The sequence below is a fragment of the Charadrius vociferus genome, unplaced genomic scaffold (genome assembly GCF_000708025.1).
Source record: "Charadrius vociferus isolate BGI_N301 unplaced genomic scaffold, ASM70802v2 scaffold230, whole genome shotgun sequence".
Classification (NCBI taxonomy): domain Eukaryota; kingdom Metazoa; phylum Chordata; class Aves; order Charadriiformes; family Charadriidae; genus Charadrius; species Charadrius vociferus.
This window is the reverse complement of record NW_009646500.1, coordinates 2,524,930-2,542,960: the sequence shown is the minus strand read 5'-3', so window position 1 is coordinate 2,542,960 and position 18,031 is coordinate 2,524,930. Positions and strand designations below refer to the sequence as shown.

General features: G+C 37.3%; 1 protein-coding gene across 3 annotated transcripts in view; it reads right to left on the bottom strand.

The window, feature by feature from the left end:
- Window positions 1-17,143, bottom strand: part of FAM184A (family with sequence similarity 184, member A) — a 51,603-nt gene extending 34,460 nt beyond the window's left edge. For 2 of the 3 annotated variants that reach the window (XM_009883158.1, XM_009883166.1), the window contains exons 1-6: window positions 16,295-16,948; window positions 13,012-13,147; window positions 8,663-8,844; window positions 7,763-7,960; window positions 4,330-4,452; window positions 317-478 (exon numbers count right to left, since the gene is read on the bottom strand). In XM_009883158.1, coding sequence (XP_009881460.1) covers window positions 317-478; window positions 4,330-4,452; window positions 7,763-7,960; window positions 8,663-8,844; window positions 13,012-13,147; window positions 16,295-16,948 — 1,455 coding nt within the window. Of the gene's footprint in view, window positions 1-316; window positions 479-4,329; window positions 4,453-7,762; window positions 7,961-8,662; window positions 8,845-13,011; window positions 13,148-16,294 lie in introns of all 3 variants that reach the window. The other variant, XM_009883174.1, reaches the window with a different exon arrangement.
- Window positions 17,144-18,031: the final 888 nt, after the last annotated feature.

Below are 18,031 nucleotides of genomic sequence, written 5' to 3'. Positions count from 1 at the left end.
ATTTATATTAACCGCAGAAAGATGTGCTTGCTGCAATACCTGTTAAATACTAAGTGTTCTGAAAACAAAAAAAACCAACCAACCCCCCTCCAAACAACAACCAACAACAAAAAAAAACCCAACCCCAAACAAACCCATCCTAGTTTTCCAGGTTTTTTTAACTCTGCTTGAAATAAAAAGAGAAATCTCTTTTAATGAAGCCATATGAAGCTCCTTCAATCATGTGTACACTAGAATACTTCTTGCTGTTTTAAAAACAAGACCAAAATCTCTGGGTCTGTACTCTGCACATTTTATTCTCCAACATTATGGTTACCTCAACACTATACAATGAATCTGTGGTCTCTCGCAATCTTGCTCTAGTTAATTCTAGTTCTTTCTGGAGTATTTCCTGAGCTTCTTGAAGACTGGAGATATGTCCTTCTGCAGTACCAAGACCTTGTTCACTTTTTCGTACTAGGTCTTGCAGACGACACACCTATGACCAAAAAAAATAATATTGTAATTCCCATAATTATTACTAATGGCAGCCAAGTCATCTTGGTTTCATTTTCTTCCAGTGTTTTCTAGTTCCAACCTAGACAAATTTTTATTTGCATAGCCTATTCTCCTTCAATATCATTTAATGTTTCTGTATTAAAAAAAAATCCTGTAATATTATAAAAATCAAAGACTCAACTAAAGGATTTTTACAAGTAAAAAAATATCCAACCAATGTTTGAAGCATTTTGCAAGGAAAGAAGTTACATAAGAGTTCTGAAATTACCTGTCATTTTACTGTGAGGAAGCACGTTTTGTGCAAATTAAAATAATGAGAACCACTATTTCAAAATATATAAACTCTAATCTAATGGATATATTAACTTGTGCTAGGGTATATGTTCCTCTGTTTTCAGATTGCTACCTGTCCATAAACTAGCTGTTGAAAGCTCAGTCTACTATCTGTCGAGTATAATGTGATCATTTCCTTAACTGCTATGTAATAATACACTTTTTTCTGCCTCTTTGTGCTTCAGCTGCCCATCTGTAAAACGATGCTATACTTCTTTGCTTCAAGTAAAAATATTAGAGATTGAACATTGTTTACCAGCTACAGGAAAAGATAAACTTTTAAAATATGTAGGCTGGAAAAACAGAATAATGGGAGCCACAGGGGACCAAAGAACAGCAGCTAATGGGAACTGAAGTTTTTGCAGAAGTAATAGTCTATTTCATTGCCTTTGTATGTTGAGATTAATTCATTCACAATGGGACAAGTGTCCCAAGAAAAGACTAACCTCTGGTTTGCAGGTACGAACAGGTAGGAGTTATAACTACTCTTTCTGTTTGTTAGCATATGCAAATACTCTTTATAACATACACAGGCACACACCCCCCCCCCACCTCCCAGAGCTCTCTCCCTCTGTATGCAACCCTTGAAATGTTTAAATAGAGGGATTCCTCCTTTCCTCTCAGCAAGGAATCCCAAATTTCTTTAGCGTGACAAATCTCAGAGAAAAACTAATGTAATCTTGAGCACTTGTCTATGTGCTCCTTTGCATTATATACAAACAACTAGTAATTGCCTACAAAGCACTACTACCTGAAGGAGAATCCCTACATGAAAAACTGCCCCTAAAACTGTATTGATATCCTCAAAGCGCACTGCCGTCCACGTACCTGATAGTAGCACACCACCTACATGAAACATGAACGCGTGAAACTACAGCAGTCCTGTAGGTCTAAAGGATATGGAAACATTACACAGGAATGAAACTCAAAGAGCTTAGGTCTATTCTACCAATGACAAAGCAACACTGGAGGCTATTTAAAACAATCCTGAGTAATATCATTAGAAATCCTTCGCATGGAGATGGCCAGTCCTTAGACTACTCTGTCAAGTGACAGAGTCTTTCTAAATGGTCTTGCCTGGTCTACAGTGAAAGGAAGCAAATTTATAGAGCAAACAGCCAGCCTCATCCTGAGATACATTTGAGGAAGTTCAGATCGTGACTTAACCTGAACTCTCAAAAAAACCTCCGGCAAGTATTTAAGATTACACTCTTCTCCAATAGCTTGGTACTAGGAGCAAGCCTAATGAGGCTTGAATCTTCCCCATCATTTAGCTAAGATAATTGCTATCAAAAAGTCTGTCAAAAGGAAAAGAGGGTAGCATAGGTTCAAAAGCAGCTTTCTCAGCAAGGAAGCTAGAACTAAGCTAACATCCACAGTAAGTAATAAATATATGCCTACTGTTAAATGACACTTGTAACTTAACACAAAAGAAACAAAAAAATGAAGCAGCAGTAGAAATGTAAGAGCTAAGCTGAGCTGTGCCAGACATTTCACAGGGAAGTCTCTTCCAGGTCAGCGAAGACATTGAGAAACTCTTGTCAGTTGTCAATAGAGATCTAAGGGTAAGCTGTGGTTGCAAGTGAAGCACTTGTCTCGTGTGCTTAAGATAAACATAGTAAGAAAATAAGATGTATCACCTCTGTACTACACAGAGTGGATTTACAGACCACCAGTGTATTGCTGATACACTTTCTCTCATTCTCTCAGTATGCAAAATATACTGTATTACACTTATCCTGGCTCAATTACTAAATAACAGCTGTCCCTAATTCCCTATTTTAGTTTATGCTGGAGTTATCTATTCCTTAGCTATGCCCCTGTTTTCTTAATTCAGTGTGCTGATGAATTCTCCAAGCCTGAACTTGGTAGCAGTTAGATAACTAAAACTCATTCTTAAAACATTTGAAGTAATTTCCCTCAAAGAAGGAGCAAGTTTATTACTCATGAACCGAAGAGAAGTTGATAAAGAGTAATTAAATTAGAGCCTAGCATTGAATGACAATAGAACGACAACAGTGCTCTCAGATCTAATGCAGCAACAAGGAAAGTCAACATACAACAGAGAAGTTAAAGCCCAAAAGAAATAACTAAATATTCTGTAATTTTGAAGTGGAAGATAAACCTGTGTATGTTTTTGTTAACATATATAATAAATAAATCATATTTTCATCAATTTGAATGTAGGTAAACATACTGTTAAAAGAGCAAGAGCAGTGCCAGCTTCAATTTGCATCTTCTCCACGGTCTGAAGTACCAGCAGAGGCACTCACAACTATCAGAAGAAACTAAAGTCTCCTGTTTAACAGGTACTCACCACTGACTGATCAGTGGTGCTGAGCTCTTAAGACGGTTGGTTCAGCTACTCAGGCAGTATATACTCTCTGGCATGTCTATCTATCTGGTAGGTACCATTCTAAAAGTATGTATTAATATACTGAAACTATATAATATATACTTTAACATACAATATTTTAATACTTTAACATGTATATTAATTCAGTAATATATTGCTATATTAATAGTATAGCAGTATATTATCATATAAGAATATACACTTAAAAAAAATATTAATAAAAAACCCCCGACTTTAAAAAGGGCAATCTTTCCCATTTATTCAAAACAAGCAGTTTTGTTCTAAAGCAAGTTTAACATTTGTGCAATTTGCAAGCCACCATAATTAGGCAGACACCTGCAATCTCCAGAACTTGTATGGTACAGAAAACAGTACTGAAACTATCATTGCACAAGAGTACTTGAATTCATGCTTGCATCTGTCTTAAAGCACATACTGAAATCATATGTATGGCCTGTTGAACAAGGAAGCTGATGAATTATTGTCTTGAAACAAGGCAAAAGTTCCCGACAAGAATGCATTGATGTTTTTTTTATATTAGCAGAATGTCTTTCTAGTTTAAAAATATTATATTACAAGAAGTTGGTGATTTCAAGCTCAAAAAATTAAAACTGTATTGAGATATGATAAATTTAACACTGATTGCATATATCAAAACATTGCAAATAATTTGTGTCTTACTATAAATATTTCATGTCATGGAAATATACAAAGATCATCTGCAAGTCAAGAGGCTGATCAGAATTTACAATATATTAATTGTAAACAAATATGGGTTTAAAATACAGTCAATACAGTCAATTTTCCCTCTGTCTCCTCATGTATTTTGTGTCAGGTACCTAATAAGAAAATAAGCAGAGTTAAAACAAGAAAGGCTGTTTAGGCCGTTTATGTCAACTGTTTTGTACCTTAGCCTCTTTTGCTTTGTTAATTTTTGTAAAGGACAATAAAATCAGTGCTCAGAAGCAGCCAAGTAACTTAGCATGTTTGAAGAATACTCCGCTTTAAACAGAAACAATGCGCTAAACAGACTGAACAGTGTAGTCCTTGCTCTGTACTGGACTCTAAGCACAAGATCATTATTGATGAAATGTAGTCTAGTGCGCAGGACCATTAGCTGACACAATTAAGTTAAACCTTGCCTCCTGATTGGCAGAAGTGAGTTTCGTTGTCAGCTCTTCCTTCAGGTTTTCTAGCTGCTGTCGGAGCTGATTCTTATCATCCTCCAAATGCAGTTTCTCCTTCTCAAACTGCTGCTCCAACTCCTTCAGAGATAAGAAGGATGGAAGAAACATTAGATACTTGCCATACAGTCATCACAAAGTACAGGTGCACCACATGCAAATTACTCCTCCTGGCATAAATATTCTTGATCTCAACCAAGAACTGACCTTTCGTTAAAGTGTTACAATATGAATATTTATTTCCTTTTACAATAGATGCCTTATTTTTCCAGTTCATTTTCTAATCTAACGTGCTTGATTAATCATGAAAACAGGACTTTCTTCTCAATTACTAGTTTCACTTTGCACTTAATTATCAAAATCATTGAAATTATATCTACTTTCATAGCTTTTCAGTATGAGTTGACAGAATGCAGAAGTTTGAACTTTTTATAAAATTACACTGATAATATGCTTATCCTTCATCCTTTACGCATCTATCTCCTACACGTGATCCCCACAGAAAATAGTAAAGCTTAAAATCCAGACTGGGCTTTGGGAAGGTTTTCAGGCCATTACAATAAATTTAAAAAAAAAAAAGCCCCACACCATATCTATAAAAATTATGTAGAACCAAAAGAAATCAACAATTAGTCTTCAAGTTCAACTGTACGGAAATAATCAAATAATATCTCTGTTTTCATTTGATCTCTGTAGAGTAATAGCCAAATTCTGAAAGCAACTCTGTTGGATGAATTGCATCTCTCTTACATGAGCCTGTGTTACATACATATTTGTTAGAAACTTTTTTCTTTTTTTAAGGAAAACTATAAACGTATGCTTCAGCTTTATTAATATGACAATATATTTTCAGAAGAACAATATCTGTCACAAAATACTTAACATGAAACATGTTAAAATTAAGAGCTTTATTATATACTCCAGTGGATTACACTACATAATTTTCTTCAAGAAGACTTTGTGGTATAATGAATTAAGGTTGCCAGGTAAGGTGCTCCAGAACCAGGTAATACAAGACTTCAGGTTTTTCAGTTACAGAAGCTCCTTTATTAACTCTGTCCTAGGGGCTCAGCTGTAATGCAAGGCTTTGCATTGTTTTAGTCCCTCTGTAGCCCTAGGCTCAGATTTCTGAGAAATCAGTAATATCTCAGAAACAGCTATGAAAATACATAGACCAGAACCATGCACGAAACAAAAAGTACAACTGCAGGCACTGGTAAGATTGCAAGCGCAGGACAGCTAAGAGTTCACGAGGAAAAAGACTATCGTGAAAAGGTATAAAACTCTAAGGAAACCCAGGAAGCCGGAAGCCAGCAACCTAGTGTCATCCAGCCCATTCCAAGAAGCAGCAGAGGCCAACCCTTCCTCATCCAAAACCAGAGACTCATCAAGTGTTTTGCTGGGGGTGGTAAACACATTAAGCTTAAGTAGCTTGTTAGTCCTAGCACTCCATTAGGGTGTGCAATAGGCAATAAATATTTTATGTATAAAATGCTTGCACAATCTCTTTGTTCCTAGTACCAATGGGGCAGAGTGACAAAACAGAGGGTTACACTTTCAGTAATACGCTGCTATGCAACAAGTGCATGTTTTCTTCACCGAACTCAGATCCATCACCACGTGGGACAAATGAAACTTGCCGCATGAGACTTGCTCAGTTTTTCTTGTTCGCACTGTGAAATCTGCTGTCTGCAAAATTTCACTAGTGCTATTCAGACCCTATTCTGATAACTGAGTAATTAGTTCTTTTATGATACTTGTCAGTACAGCTGTGCAGTACAGCAAAATTATTAGCAGCTCTATTTTCATAATCCTCCTATGAACTGATGCCATTTTTACAGCTCATTTTATAGATGGAAGAATTGAAGCAAAGAGATATATTTAAGCCATTTCTTGAGTCCTATTCTCATTCTTTAGAATTCTCTTCTGACCCATTTTTTTCAAAGCTTTCCAAAGCTCAGATGCCTTTCCCAGTCTTACAGTCCCAATAAATCCTCACATCCTCCATCACAAGGCTCCTTGTACCATGCTTCTTCCTCATACTAAATTCAACTTTTCTCTGCATTTGAGACCGACTGTTCCTTCCTTGAGTTACTCAAAAAACACAACATGTGCTTAGTGAGACAGGTTTGACAGCAGAGACAGCACACTGATTAAGATTTACTGAGATCTTGACCTTGACATCTTTTCATAGTTAATATCTCCCTTTTTCAATGTGAAACTTTTCAAGTTTCACAGTTATAGAGGGGTTCCCTATTTTAACCAATTTAAGTGATTTAAGAACAAACATTTTATGATATCCTCTTATTTTCTACAATATTTTAATAACAAACGAAAGAAAAGAAAACAAAAAGAACCCTACATCTTACTGAAGTAAAAGAAAGACATTCCCAGAAACCCTTAAGAGACAATGTATTAATAACAGGCATGTTTAAAGTTACAAAGAAAGTGAACCTGAAAGATCACGTGCACATATGTCTCTGAGAACTACTTCCACTACTAGAAGACATGAAAAAATCTTTGGGATTTATTCAAACTAAAACTAAGCAGCAATACACCATTAAAATAATTAAAGAAAAAATAATAATAATCCCACCCAAAAACCAACACACCCCCCCCCCAAGAAAAAGTCTGAGATGCACATCACTAACTACAACTGTGTTTCTTGGTATATTTCCTGTGAACACGCCAGAGGAGCCTGGTGTGTTCAGGCTATTAATATTTATCTTGTATTTACTGTATAAGGTAAAATTTGTGTATAACGTACATACAATCGGATTAAGATACAGTAATTCAAAATTGGTCCTATCATCTATGCCAACACCGAAAAGGCCAATTTTGTGAAACAAAAAAGCCTTTCAGTTTCAGGATTCCAGTCAAAGGTAAATGACTAGTCAATATACAGTTAGCATATTTTTATGATGTAAGTTAGGAACAGCTGTTGTCATCTTGTGAGTATATCTATAGTCAAGTACTAGTATAATAACTTTTAGTACTTCTGGACTGTTGATGAGAATTTTAAATAAATATTACAGTAACATAATATTTGATCTCCTTCAGAAGAACTGATCTTGAATGATATACCAACCTTTCTGAATATGGGTCACAAAGCCTGGGAAAGAACCCCACCTACTATACTCAAAAAGAAAGCTTTTGAGTTGAGAATGTGTCTTCTGTACGCAGACAAATGTCAGTACAAATGCTTTTTTTTTTTTTTGGCAAGGTACATGTTATTTTAAAAAAGGCTGAGCAGTGTCTTCAGAAAGGCACAGCAGATCTGCCGGTAACTCCAAATAAAACTTGCCATACAACAAAAACACACAGTACACAGTTCAAACTCTAACTTTTGCTTTTTGTAATACCTTTGATTATTAAGAAAACTCAAACCCACCATCTGCATTTTTTTCTTATCCTTATTAGCATTACTGTGTGCGGCCTCAATTGCAGTATGATGTTTCCATGCCAATTCCTCTAAGGTCTTAGAATGTGCCTCCTTTAACTGTGCAGCCTCTCCCTCCAATCTTGCTTGCAATTTTACCAGCTCCTTCTCATAATATTCACGTTGTGTCTCCCTTGCTTCATTTACTTTCTATAAGAGACAGAGAAAAAAACAATAATTTCTATTAAACAGCAAAAAAAATCTGAAGAGTAAGCAGAAAACATACAAGAACGTTACTGATAAAATAAATCTACAGAAATTAACTTCCATATAAAACAAATTTAGCAAATGCTAAGCACTAAGTAATTCATTAACCTAAAAGGTAGTTTCAATATACCCACGCAAAGCAATATATCACTACTAAAACCTTTTTTTTTTTTTTCTCTATTTAATCTGGGGAAACAGCAATCAGGTATCATGCCTATAGAAAACTCCAGTTCAGTATTTTCAAACATGTTCAGCACATTTTCAGAGCATGGCTTTTTAAATTTAATTTTTTAAATTTTTTAATTCTTCTTTAACCATTTCACATTTCTCCTTAGTGAGAGACTTTAGATACTAGGCATCTACACATAAATTAAATGAAATTGTTAGAAGATGTCCAAAGCAACCTGAACATACTACACATAAATTAAATGAAATTGTTAGATGTCCAAAGCAGCCTGAACATATAATCTTATTTCCCTCTACTCTCACTTCATACTCTACATTGGTCATCCTATGTTGCTACATGCGATATACTTGGAACATACTACTACTGGTCATAGCACACAAAAATTAAAACATAATCATTTTTTCTTAGAATTCTAGGTCTTTTGGTTTTATTCAACCAAAGCCAATAAGCTGTTTAACCTTCTCTAAGGCCAGAATTTGCTGCCTTTGTCGCTCATCCAGACTCTGTGTTTTGCTTTGTAGTAAGTTTCTTTCCTCTTCCAGTTGGGATAATTTTTCTTTTAATCTAGACTTTTCCGATTCCAAATCTCTGATTGTAACTTCTTGAGTCATTTGAGTAGCTTGAAGCATTCCAATGTGACCTAAAAACAAAACAGCTCTTTAAAACCTCACACCATTGGTTTCATGTAATTTAAGTACACATTCATACTTCAGTAACTTCCTGAAGTACGACTCTAGTGGAAGCTTTCACATGGATCTCCATTATCTTCACTGCAATGCTTATCTTCCCCTCCACTTCTCCCCTTTTTAGTTTTATTGTAAAGTGTCCAACAACAGTAGAGTGCTTGGTGCTGGGGCTCCTTTAATTTCAATTTTTCTGGTTCAAAGTTGCATATTGACTCCAAGAGAAGGCAGAGGTAGGCAATAGCGTGAACATGGACCGTCTATTTCAAAGAACTTACCCCACCTAAAACCACACATTTTTGTCCCACCGTAAGCTACACAACAGAAAGCAGAACACTGAAGTCTAATGGTAAAGATGTTATTGCTTTATCAAACTCATAATTTAACCAGCATGCAAGGTATAGCAGCTAAAGCTATGTAAAACTTACGGAATTACACTTTGTTTATTTTGCTATAGGTATACAACTAAAAATGTAGCAAAATTCATTCTCTCCATCGTAAAGTAGGATCTAAATCCTTGCAGGTTAGAGGCTTGCTTTCAATTTCTTTATATATATTTTTTAAAAATATCTACAAAGCTAGACAGTACTATCATCTGTCCTTCACATCACCAGCGGAAAAGGTTTGTGACTTCATAAATTTTTGTGCTTGTTCTTCTTAATGTATATCTGTGTTACTGAAAATACTACTACTAGATAACTGACTAAAGCAGCAAAACTCCTGTTATTCTGGGACAGGCTTAGGAGCAGATAGAAGACTATTGTGGTAAAGAGGACACTCCTAAGTTTGTTCAATTGAAAGACAAGAAAGGGGATGTTGTCCCATTATTTTAACATCTTTGTAGAAGCATCATGAAGTCATACCTAGGCTGATATTCCACGTTGGAATGGTTTCTTTTGATAGAAACACCCTATTATCCCTTTCATAAATTGCATGACCTAGACATGCCTTTTAAAAATTAGCACATGATAAAATTAAGTGGTAAATAAACAGACTTTCTAGGGTTATAGAGAGATCCTTAAGGGTTTCACATAAAGAAAGCATCTAGATAAGAAAATGTTATTTATTCAGCATAAGTTTTTTTTATTGTTTTTGTACTCACAACTTCTAGGGGAGACCTGTTCCCCCATCCCTTCCCCCCTGTTTTATTATAACCTTCAAAAATGACAGATTAGTTGAGTTTTAATAAGAGTATTACTTTTAAATTTAAGTTACTAAAAAAGTGGACTGTGTGTCACTTTCTCACAAGACAAAACTACTGAGCCTCCCGATTCATTTCCATCTGCAGTTAAAACAAGACCTGTGCCAAAAAGGAAACTGTTTTAGTCTTTGTTGTTTGTGGACACTGATGCGAAGTGAAGGACAGTGGGATGTATAATGGAATTCGGCCATGAAAAATGCTACAAAATTAGTAGTATTTTTATAAACAATGCACACGTCTAATTGTACTAAGCCCTGACGAATTCTAAGAATCATTTTGGCATTTTTGTTTGATAAAACTAAAAACTGAAGAGAAAAACTTAAGATAATGAGTACATTTAAGTCTGTAACATTTCAAAAACTACTTTGTGTCAAAGGTTCAGCTACTTAAATGTTATTTGCAAACCCAGATTGTACAATCCAACAAGGAAAATAATCATACAACAATTTCAAGTTTGTCAGGAAGCATTATGTACATACATATTTTATTGTAAGCACATACACACACTGATCTAGAGCTTTTGTCCTAGCAATACGAACACACAATAGAGGTTTCCCATTCCTCATACTCTACACAGAAGGTATGAAATGCAGCAGTTTCCTTTCAAGTTTAGAATCTCAGGACAAATGGAAGAGAAATATATTAATTTCTCATAAAAGACTTACTACAGCATTCTGAAATTGCAACACAGAGTAAATACTTTGAATGGTAATGAAGTATCAGAATTTAGTTTCTTCATGGCAGGATTTTTTACTTCCAAGTGTGAGCTGAAAAATCAAAGGAGGTAGCTGTGGGCCAGTGTCAGAAACCATTTCCAAATGGGCTGGTAATCAATTGTATTACACAGTAATGGCTTGGTGGCACCACTGTAAACAGGGCTCCTGGTTCTTGTTGCTCAGCAAGGTGCCGCAAAGCAAGGATGTACCATTGACAGTGCCACTGAGCTCAGCAACAGCGTGGACACACTGCAATTTCTGCTGAAGCTAAAAACCTCAGTGCCAGAGGAGACCAGTGCTGAACGCACAGTCTAGATGACTCATTGCTATCATTAATAAGGAAAAACAGCCTGGATATTGTTTCCCGTAAATCTGGGGCTGGCTGCTGAAACTCTCCTATGCTTCTGCCTAAGGAAAGAAACAGGAATGGCCAAAGAATGTGTGAGAACAGGTTTATTTCCGCCAACAATCTCATGTTATGTTTTGCGTTGTTTTTTTTTTTCTACAAATGCCTGACCCATCATTTTTTGGAGGCTCAGATTTCCATTTGAGATCCTCTTAGCAGGGAGCCTATTCCTTTTAGCTATTTACATCCACTAGGACCTTTCAGTCTTGGGTCCCAGCTGGCCTATTGTCCAAACATATAGCCCAGACTATTCCTAGTCCTTACCTTAGCTAGCTCATCTGTGCCACTTGTCCTAGGCATGAAGCTCTCCTAGGCAGCAGACACACTCTGCCCAGCTGTAGGAACAGCTTCATTATTTGAAGGACAGAAATAAAACCTTGATACAGGCCACAATCACATACACAGTTTGAGGGCTAGGCCATGTGTAGCCAGCTAATAGTAAGCTATTACAGTAACAGTAAATATAGTATTATATATAGTATATAATATAAATAGTAAACTATTAAAGTATTAGCAAGTTAACGCTGTGAAGTATTTTCTGGCCCTAAGGCTGACTGGCAGAGTCTGGCAAAGTCCCAGTCTTCAAAACAAGGTGATCATATCCAAACTGACTTTTGGGAAGGGCCCCCAGGCTTGTGCTAACTTGTGTGGAAAATAATCAGGTATTTCTACGATTGGTCTAGTTGAAAATGGCCAAAGATATATCAGGGGCTTATTTTTAGCCTGCGGTCCTACCTATAGTATAGTTAACCAAGCTCAAGCACTTAGGCCCAAGCCCATGTCCTACCACTAAGCAGTTAACTAGAGAGATGATGCCAATAAGTTAAAAGCCACATGTAGACAGGGAAGTCTTAAGCCATTTTCTATGCCTTTCCATATGCCAATGAGCACAGAAAAGTCAAGAAAACAGCTATAAGGAAAACCCTAACAGGGCCACAAAGATGATCCAAGGGCTGGAGCACCTCTCCTGATGAGGAGAGGCTGAGAGAGTTTGGGTTGTTCAGCCTGGAGAAGAGAAGACTCCAGGGAGACCTTATAGCAGCCTTCCAGTACCTAAAAGGGGCCTACAGGAGAGCTGGGGAAGGACTTTTTACTGGGGCATGTAGTGATAGGACAAGGGCGAATGGCTATAAACTGGAAGAGGGCAAGTTTAGATTAAACAATAGGAAGAAATTTTTCACTCTGAGGGTGGTGAGACACTGGAACAGGTTGCCCAGAGAAATTGCGTATGCCCCATCCCTGGAGGTGTTCAAGGCCAGGCTGGATGGGGCTTTGAGCAACCTGGTCTAGTGGGAGGGGTCCCTGCCTATGGCTGGGGGGGTGGGAGTAAGGGACCTTCAAAATCCCTTCCCAACCAAAACCATCTTATTTTTTTTTTTTTTTTTAACCAATAAGCTACAAGTCTTCTGACAGTAGGTATAAAGCAAAGTACCGCAGTCTCAGCAAAAAGGCAAGGCAACTGAAAAAGGATAGAGGAACAGGAAGCACATTTCAGTGATTATGTGGAGAACAGATACACAACAGAAGCATTCTGTACAAGTGCAGTTAAGGCAAGAAATTCCAAGGCCTGGAAGATGCGTGCATGCCATACAAAGTAAAACGTTTGGACAAACAGAAAAAAAAGTCATAAGTACAACCCATATGATATTAAAACAGTTAAAAATCAAAACTTGTCAGAAACATCTATGGACAGCATTGAACAGTCTTTAGGCACTCTAAACCCGCACAAGGTTAACAGACAAAGGAAAGGCTAGAACAAACAGATGAAGTTCATTTCCAGATAAGTTACTGACATACATACTGGCTTTGAGAACAAGATCAGTGGCCTGCTGCTGTAAGCGCTCTCTAGCAGCTGCTAGCTCACTTTCCACTTCTTTGTGTTTGCTTAACAATGACATCTCCTCCTCCTTCACATCATCTAGCTGTTTTTGAAGAACCTAGAGGAAGAACAGTATAACCACCTGTTATCATTATATACAATCACATTTAAATTTAAATGAGCACCAGGTTAAAATGAACTGAAAAGACCCTCCAGCAAACAAGTTTTATTCATACAAAAGCTGAAATCTTGTAATATTACAGTCATATTCATTTTGTATTATGTGTTTTTCCAAAGATATTGTTGAAGCACTATAACATACTGGATACATGGCATGACAAGGATGCATAAAAGAAATGTGACAACATTCAAAAAGGTATATGAAAAATAAAAACAGTAAAATGGTCCACAGAGTTTGGGGGCTAATTTGAGAAACCTGGTTTCTGGTATCTGAGAGTTCTTCACATTGAAGAATACATTACATGTTCACAGCAGTTTACAGTGTCCTTCATAGCAACTGTGAGTGTCCAGTACTGACACAAGTTAAGCTGCACAGGAATATACATACATAAAATGAGAGTTAGGCAGTTAGTTAAATCAAACTTTTAGTATGTTTTAAGTCTGATATACTGATTCACAATAGCATATGTTGGGTAGTGTGATGATGATGTATTCTCAGCCATGCAGGAAGGAAAAGGTAATCTTGTTCTGTTTTAAAAGAAAAGCTAGATTTCTCATCATTCAAGTCACTGGAATAAGAAACGGATCATTTCAGAAACTAAAGTGGGAAAAAGAATTGGGGAAAACACTGGACAGTACACAGGTTGCGTAATGAAACACGAACACCAGAAGTGGTGAGATTATGCCTTTGGCCACCTGATCCATGATGATGAGAGCAGGACTTGACTTAAAAATCTGCTGTGAATACTGTACTAGACGCCTTCTCTTTGGAACCACGATGAACTCCCTTATTGCAAGTATAATCAATATACAGTGGGTTTCCTCTTCGCTTCAGCTTGCCAGAAACCCACCTCCTTGGTGTAATCAATTGAAAGGCAAGAGTTCCGCTTCATTAACTAAATAGAGTTGGAAAGGAACTCTTGGAAGGCCCCATGGGAAAGTGGAATAAGGTATTCTAAATTTAACATCCAATAAAGATGGCAGTCTTCTTTCACTATACCCTGTAGCTTTTAACACAAGAAGGAAGGATAGCCCAAAAGATGGGCTGGAATTAGATTCGAAACGGGAAAAGCTCATGGCCCATCTCAGCTTTACCCACTGATGCTTCCAAAATTACTCCAACCATCACATTTAAGGTACTTCTGAAACTTGAGAAAAACTACAAACACACAAGAAGAGATACTTAGGCTTATCCCCAGAGATTACTGTTCTTCAGACCTCAGGATAGCTACCAAAAAGCAAGCAGAATTTCACAGAATCTTTTCCAAGATTCCAAGTCCAGCATAGTCAATCCTATTTTTTGCTGCCTGAGAAAAATAATTCAGTCTTTGTATTTCTGGGATGTCTTGTTCTTTTTCAAGGACAAGAAACTTTAGTATCTAAATAACACTGTGTTGTTGTTTAACCTGGTAAGCAGCTAAGTAACACACAGCTGCTCAGTCACTGCCCCCCAGCAGGATGGAGGAGAGAATCAGAAAGGTAAAAAGCATAGAATGGTTTAGGTTGGAAAGGACCTACCCCCCCAGCCATAGGCAGGGACACCTCCTACTTCCCCAGGTTGCCCAATGCCACATCCAGCCTGGCCTTGAATGCCTCCAGGGATGGGGCCTCAACAACCTCTCCGGGCAACCTGTTCCAGTGCCTTACCACCCTCAAAGTGAAAAACTTCTTCCTAATGTTTAATCTAAACCTGCCTTCTTCCAGTTTAAAGGTAAAAGTGAGAAAACTCGTGGGTTGAGATAAAAACAGCTTCATAGGTAAAGAAAAAGCTGTTCATGCAAGCAAGGCAAAATAAGGACCTTCACTCGTTTCTTCCCATCGGTAGGCAGGCGTTCAGCCATCTCCAGGAAAGCAGGACTCAATCACGTGTAATGGTTACTTGAGAAGACAAACACCAATAACTCCAAACGTCCCCCCTTCCTCCTTCTTCTCCCAGCTTTTATTGCTGAGCGTGACGTCATATGGCATGGACTATCTCTTTGGTCATTTGGGGTCAGCTGTCCAGGCTGTGTCTCTTCCCAACTTTTTGTGCATTCCCTGCTGGCAAGGCAGCGTGAGGAGCAGAAAAGGCTTTGACTCTGTGTAAGCACTGCTCAGCAATAGCTAAAACATCTTGGTATCATCAACACTGTTTCCAGCACAAATCCAGAACAGAGTCATACAAGCTACTATGAAGAAAACTAACTCTATCCCAGCCAAAACCAGTACATACTGAAAATGCGTGCAGTACTTCAGTTACTGCTTGTGAAAACAACACTGAAGATGTTATAATAAAAAAGTTAAAACAATTCAGACAGTTGTCTTTTTTTCTTACCTCCCACAAACTTACTTTTCTTAACACTCAACATGTTTATGCAAGATAGTCACTAATGATCTCTACAAGCAAGACTGCACTGAATACAGAATATTCATTGTATTTATAATGTCAGTTTTGTTACATTCCTGTCAAATATATTTTTTGAAGAAACTCTACAGTCTAAGTAAGTGGTTTCTCAACTTTTTTAGCAAGCATTTCAGTTTGTCAGCATAACATCTCAAATGGTATCAGTCACCAACTTCCTCCTTCCCCGTCTAAATTCTTTTTTTTTTGGGGTGGGGGGGAAGGGAGGGATCCATCTATATGGAGACCTGATGCAAAGATATTGCTTAGCTTTTTGCCCCCCCCCCCCCTTTTTTTTTTTCTTTCTTTCTTTGAAGTGGGAGGCAACAGGGTTTGGTTTGGAGTTTTATGTCTGTTCTTTAAGTGGTACCAGTTTTGAGTAGTCTGTTGCGTATACTACACTTGTATGACTAGAACAATCAAGTTCCGTTCATGAACAGCTGAAAGGAAGGAGACCAAAACTTTCCCCTGGGTAGGGGTTTCTAGATTCTACTGGAATATAAGGTAGTATTAATTCAGTTTGGGAAAATTAAACACGTAAACTTAATAATATAAATTAAAAAATTTAAACGTAGATGATAGTTAAGTACGAGTGACAGAAACTTTAGTTTACATGTTCCAGCCATCTCAACTTACCACCCTCATTGAAAGACAGCATAAATAGGAAAAGTCACAGTCTTGGGAATAACATATAATTGGTCTCACCTGAACATTGTTTTCTGCTGTACCAAGAGCCACCTGAAGTTTTTGACATTTTTCCCGTAGACTGGAAGCTTCATCCTGGACCATTTGCAATTCAGTTTTAAGCTTTCCCAGGTTCTTCCGTAACATACTTTCTTGGTTTTGAAATTCTTTTCTTAGCTCCACTTCTTTTTCTTTGCAAGCATGCAGACTTTCTGCTGTAAAAAGCTGAGACCTTTTCAAAGAATCAAGTTCGTGTTCATAGAAGGACTGTGCTTTGCTGAGTTTGCCTTCATAGTCCTCAATGAGTTTTTTTCTTTCCAGTCTTAACTCTTCAACTTTACTGTTCAAGTCTTCCAGCTCCAGTCTATGCAACTCCTCTAGCTTTTCTTGCCCCTTACTTAAAGTGGCATTCTGACTCTGTTGAGTTTTCAGAAGTTCTTGAATCTCAAGCCTGTGGGCAGCTTTCAAGTCTTCCAGAGCTGTACGCTTGTCCTTCTCATACTGCACTTGCAACTGTATGAAACTCCGGAGCCTTTCCTCAAATTTCTTTCTGATCTCTTCTACTTCTCTTGACATGGTCACTACACGTTGGACATGCTGAGCTTCTGCACAAAGCTGCATATCTTCAACTCTATCTTTATAGGCTTCAAATTCTGTCAAGGCCTGATGTTTCATCTTTTTATGATCTTCCAGTGACTCTTCTAAAACCTGGATCTTTCTCTTGAGATCCATTTCTTCTGCAACTTTACTTTTATACTGCAAGATCTTCTCTCTGGTCTCTGCAAGAATTTGTTGAATTTCTTCTTCGTGAGCATCCTTAAGAGCTTGGATAGCAGCTTCATGTTCATCATTTTTAGTGTTCAAAGCATATATTACCTACAAACATGAAATAATATTGTATTAGAGAAAGGCATTCTGGTTATCTATTAAATCATAAGAAAAAACACCTATGCACTCTGAAAGTAACTTTGACAATCTGGCACATTTTCATGATACAAATAAGACACCAAATATTATTATGAATGTGACTGCGTAAACACTGTATTAGTCATGACAATCTTATACCTCTTGTAGAATGTTTTTTTCCGTACTTTTTAACCTATAGTTTTCCTGATGTAAGTTTTGCCTTTATATGCATATTGTTGCTACAAATACCACTGAGGAAAAAACAGCACATTCAACGCACTAAAACCCAAGACATTTATTTAAAAGAATTAAAATCATAGCCTAAAAAGAAATTTGAACAGAGATTTTCTGTTGGAGAATAACACACACAGTACATATTACAACATGAAATTAAACTGGAACAAAATACAAATCTCAAATTCCTCCTTTACAAATGCTAACTGTTCTTAAAGATTTCCTTTTAGAAACACCTAAAATGACAACATTGGTTGTTCTGGTTTGTAGGCCTGATGGTTGCCCAGATACAATTTCAGTTTTGACAGCTTACCTAGTAGGCATCTTGTGTATGCGAATCTCCTAAGGTCTGAGGTCCCTCACTACATAAGCTCCCCAACTTTCCAGGTCATAAGTTAGCTGAACAGGAAAGCAGCTGGCAGGGCAGCCAACAGTCCGGGGAGCACAGAGAGGCAAGCAGCTCAAGAAGGCTATGAAACCAGAAAAGCTGCCTAACTGTCAGTGAAAGTTTTAAAATAACCAGATATATCCTATGGGATGTTTCAATTGTACCCCAATATGGTAGGCTGTATTTTTGGTTTTTAACTAGGAAGTACTCTTGCCAATATACAGGTACGG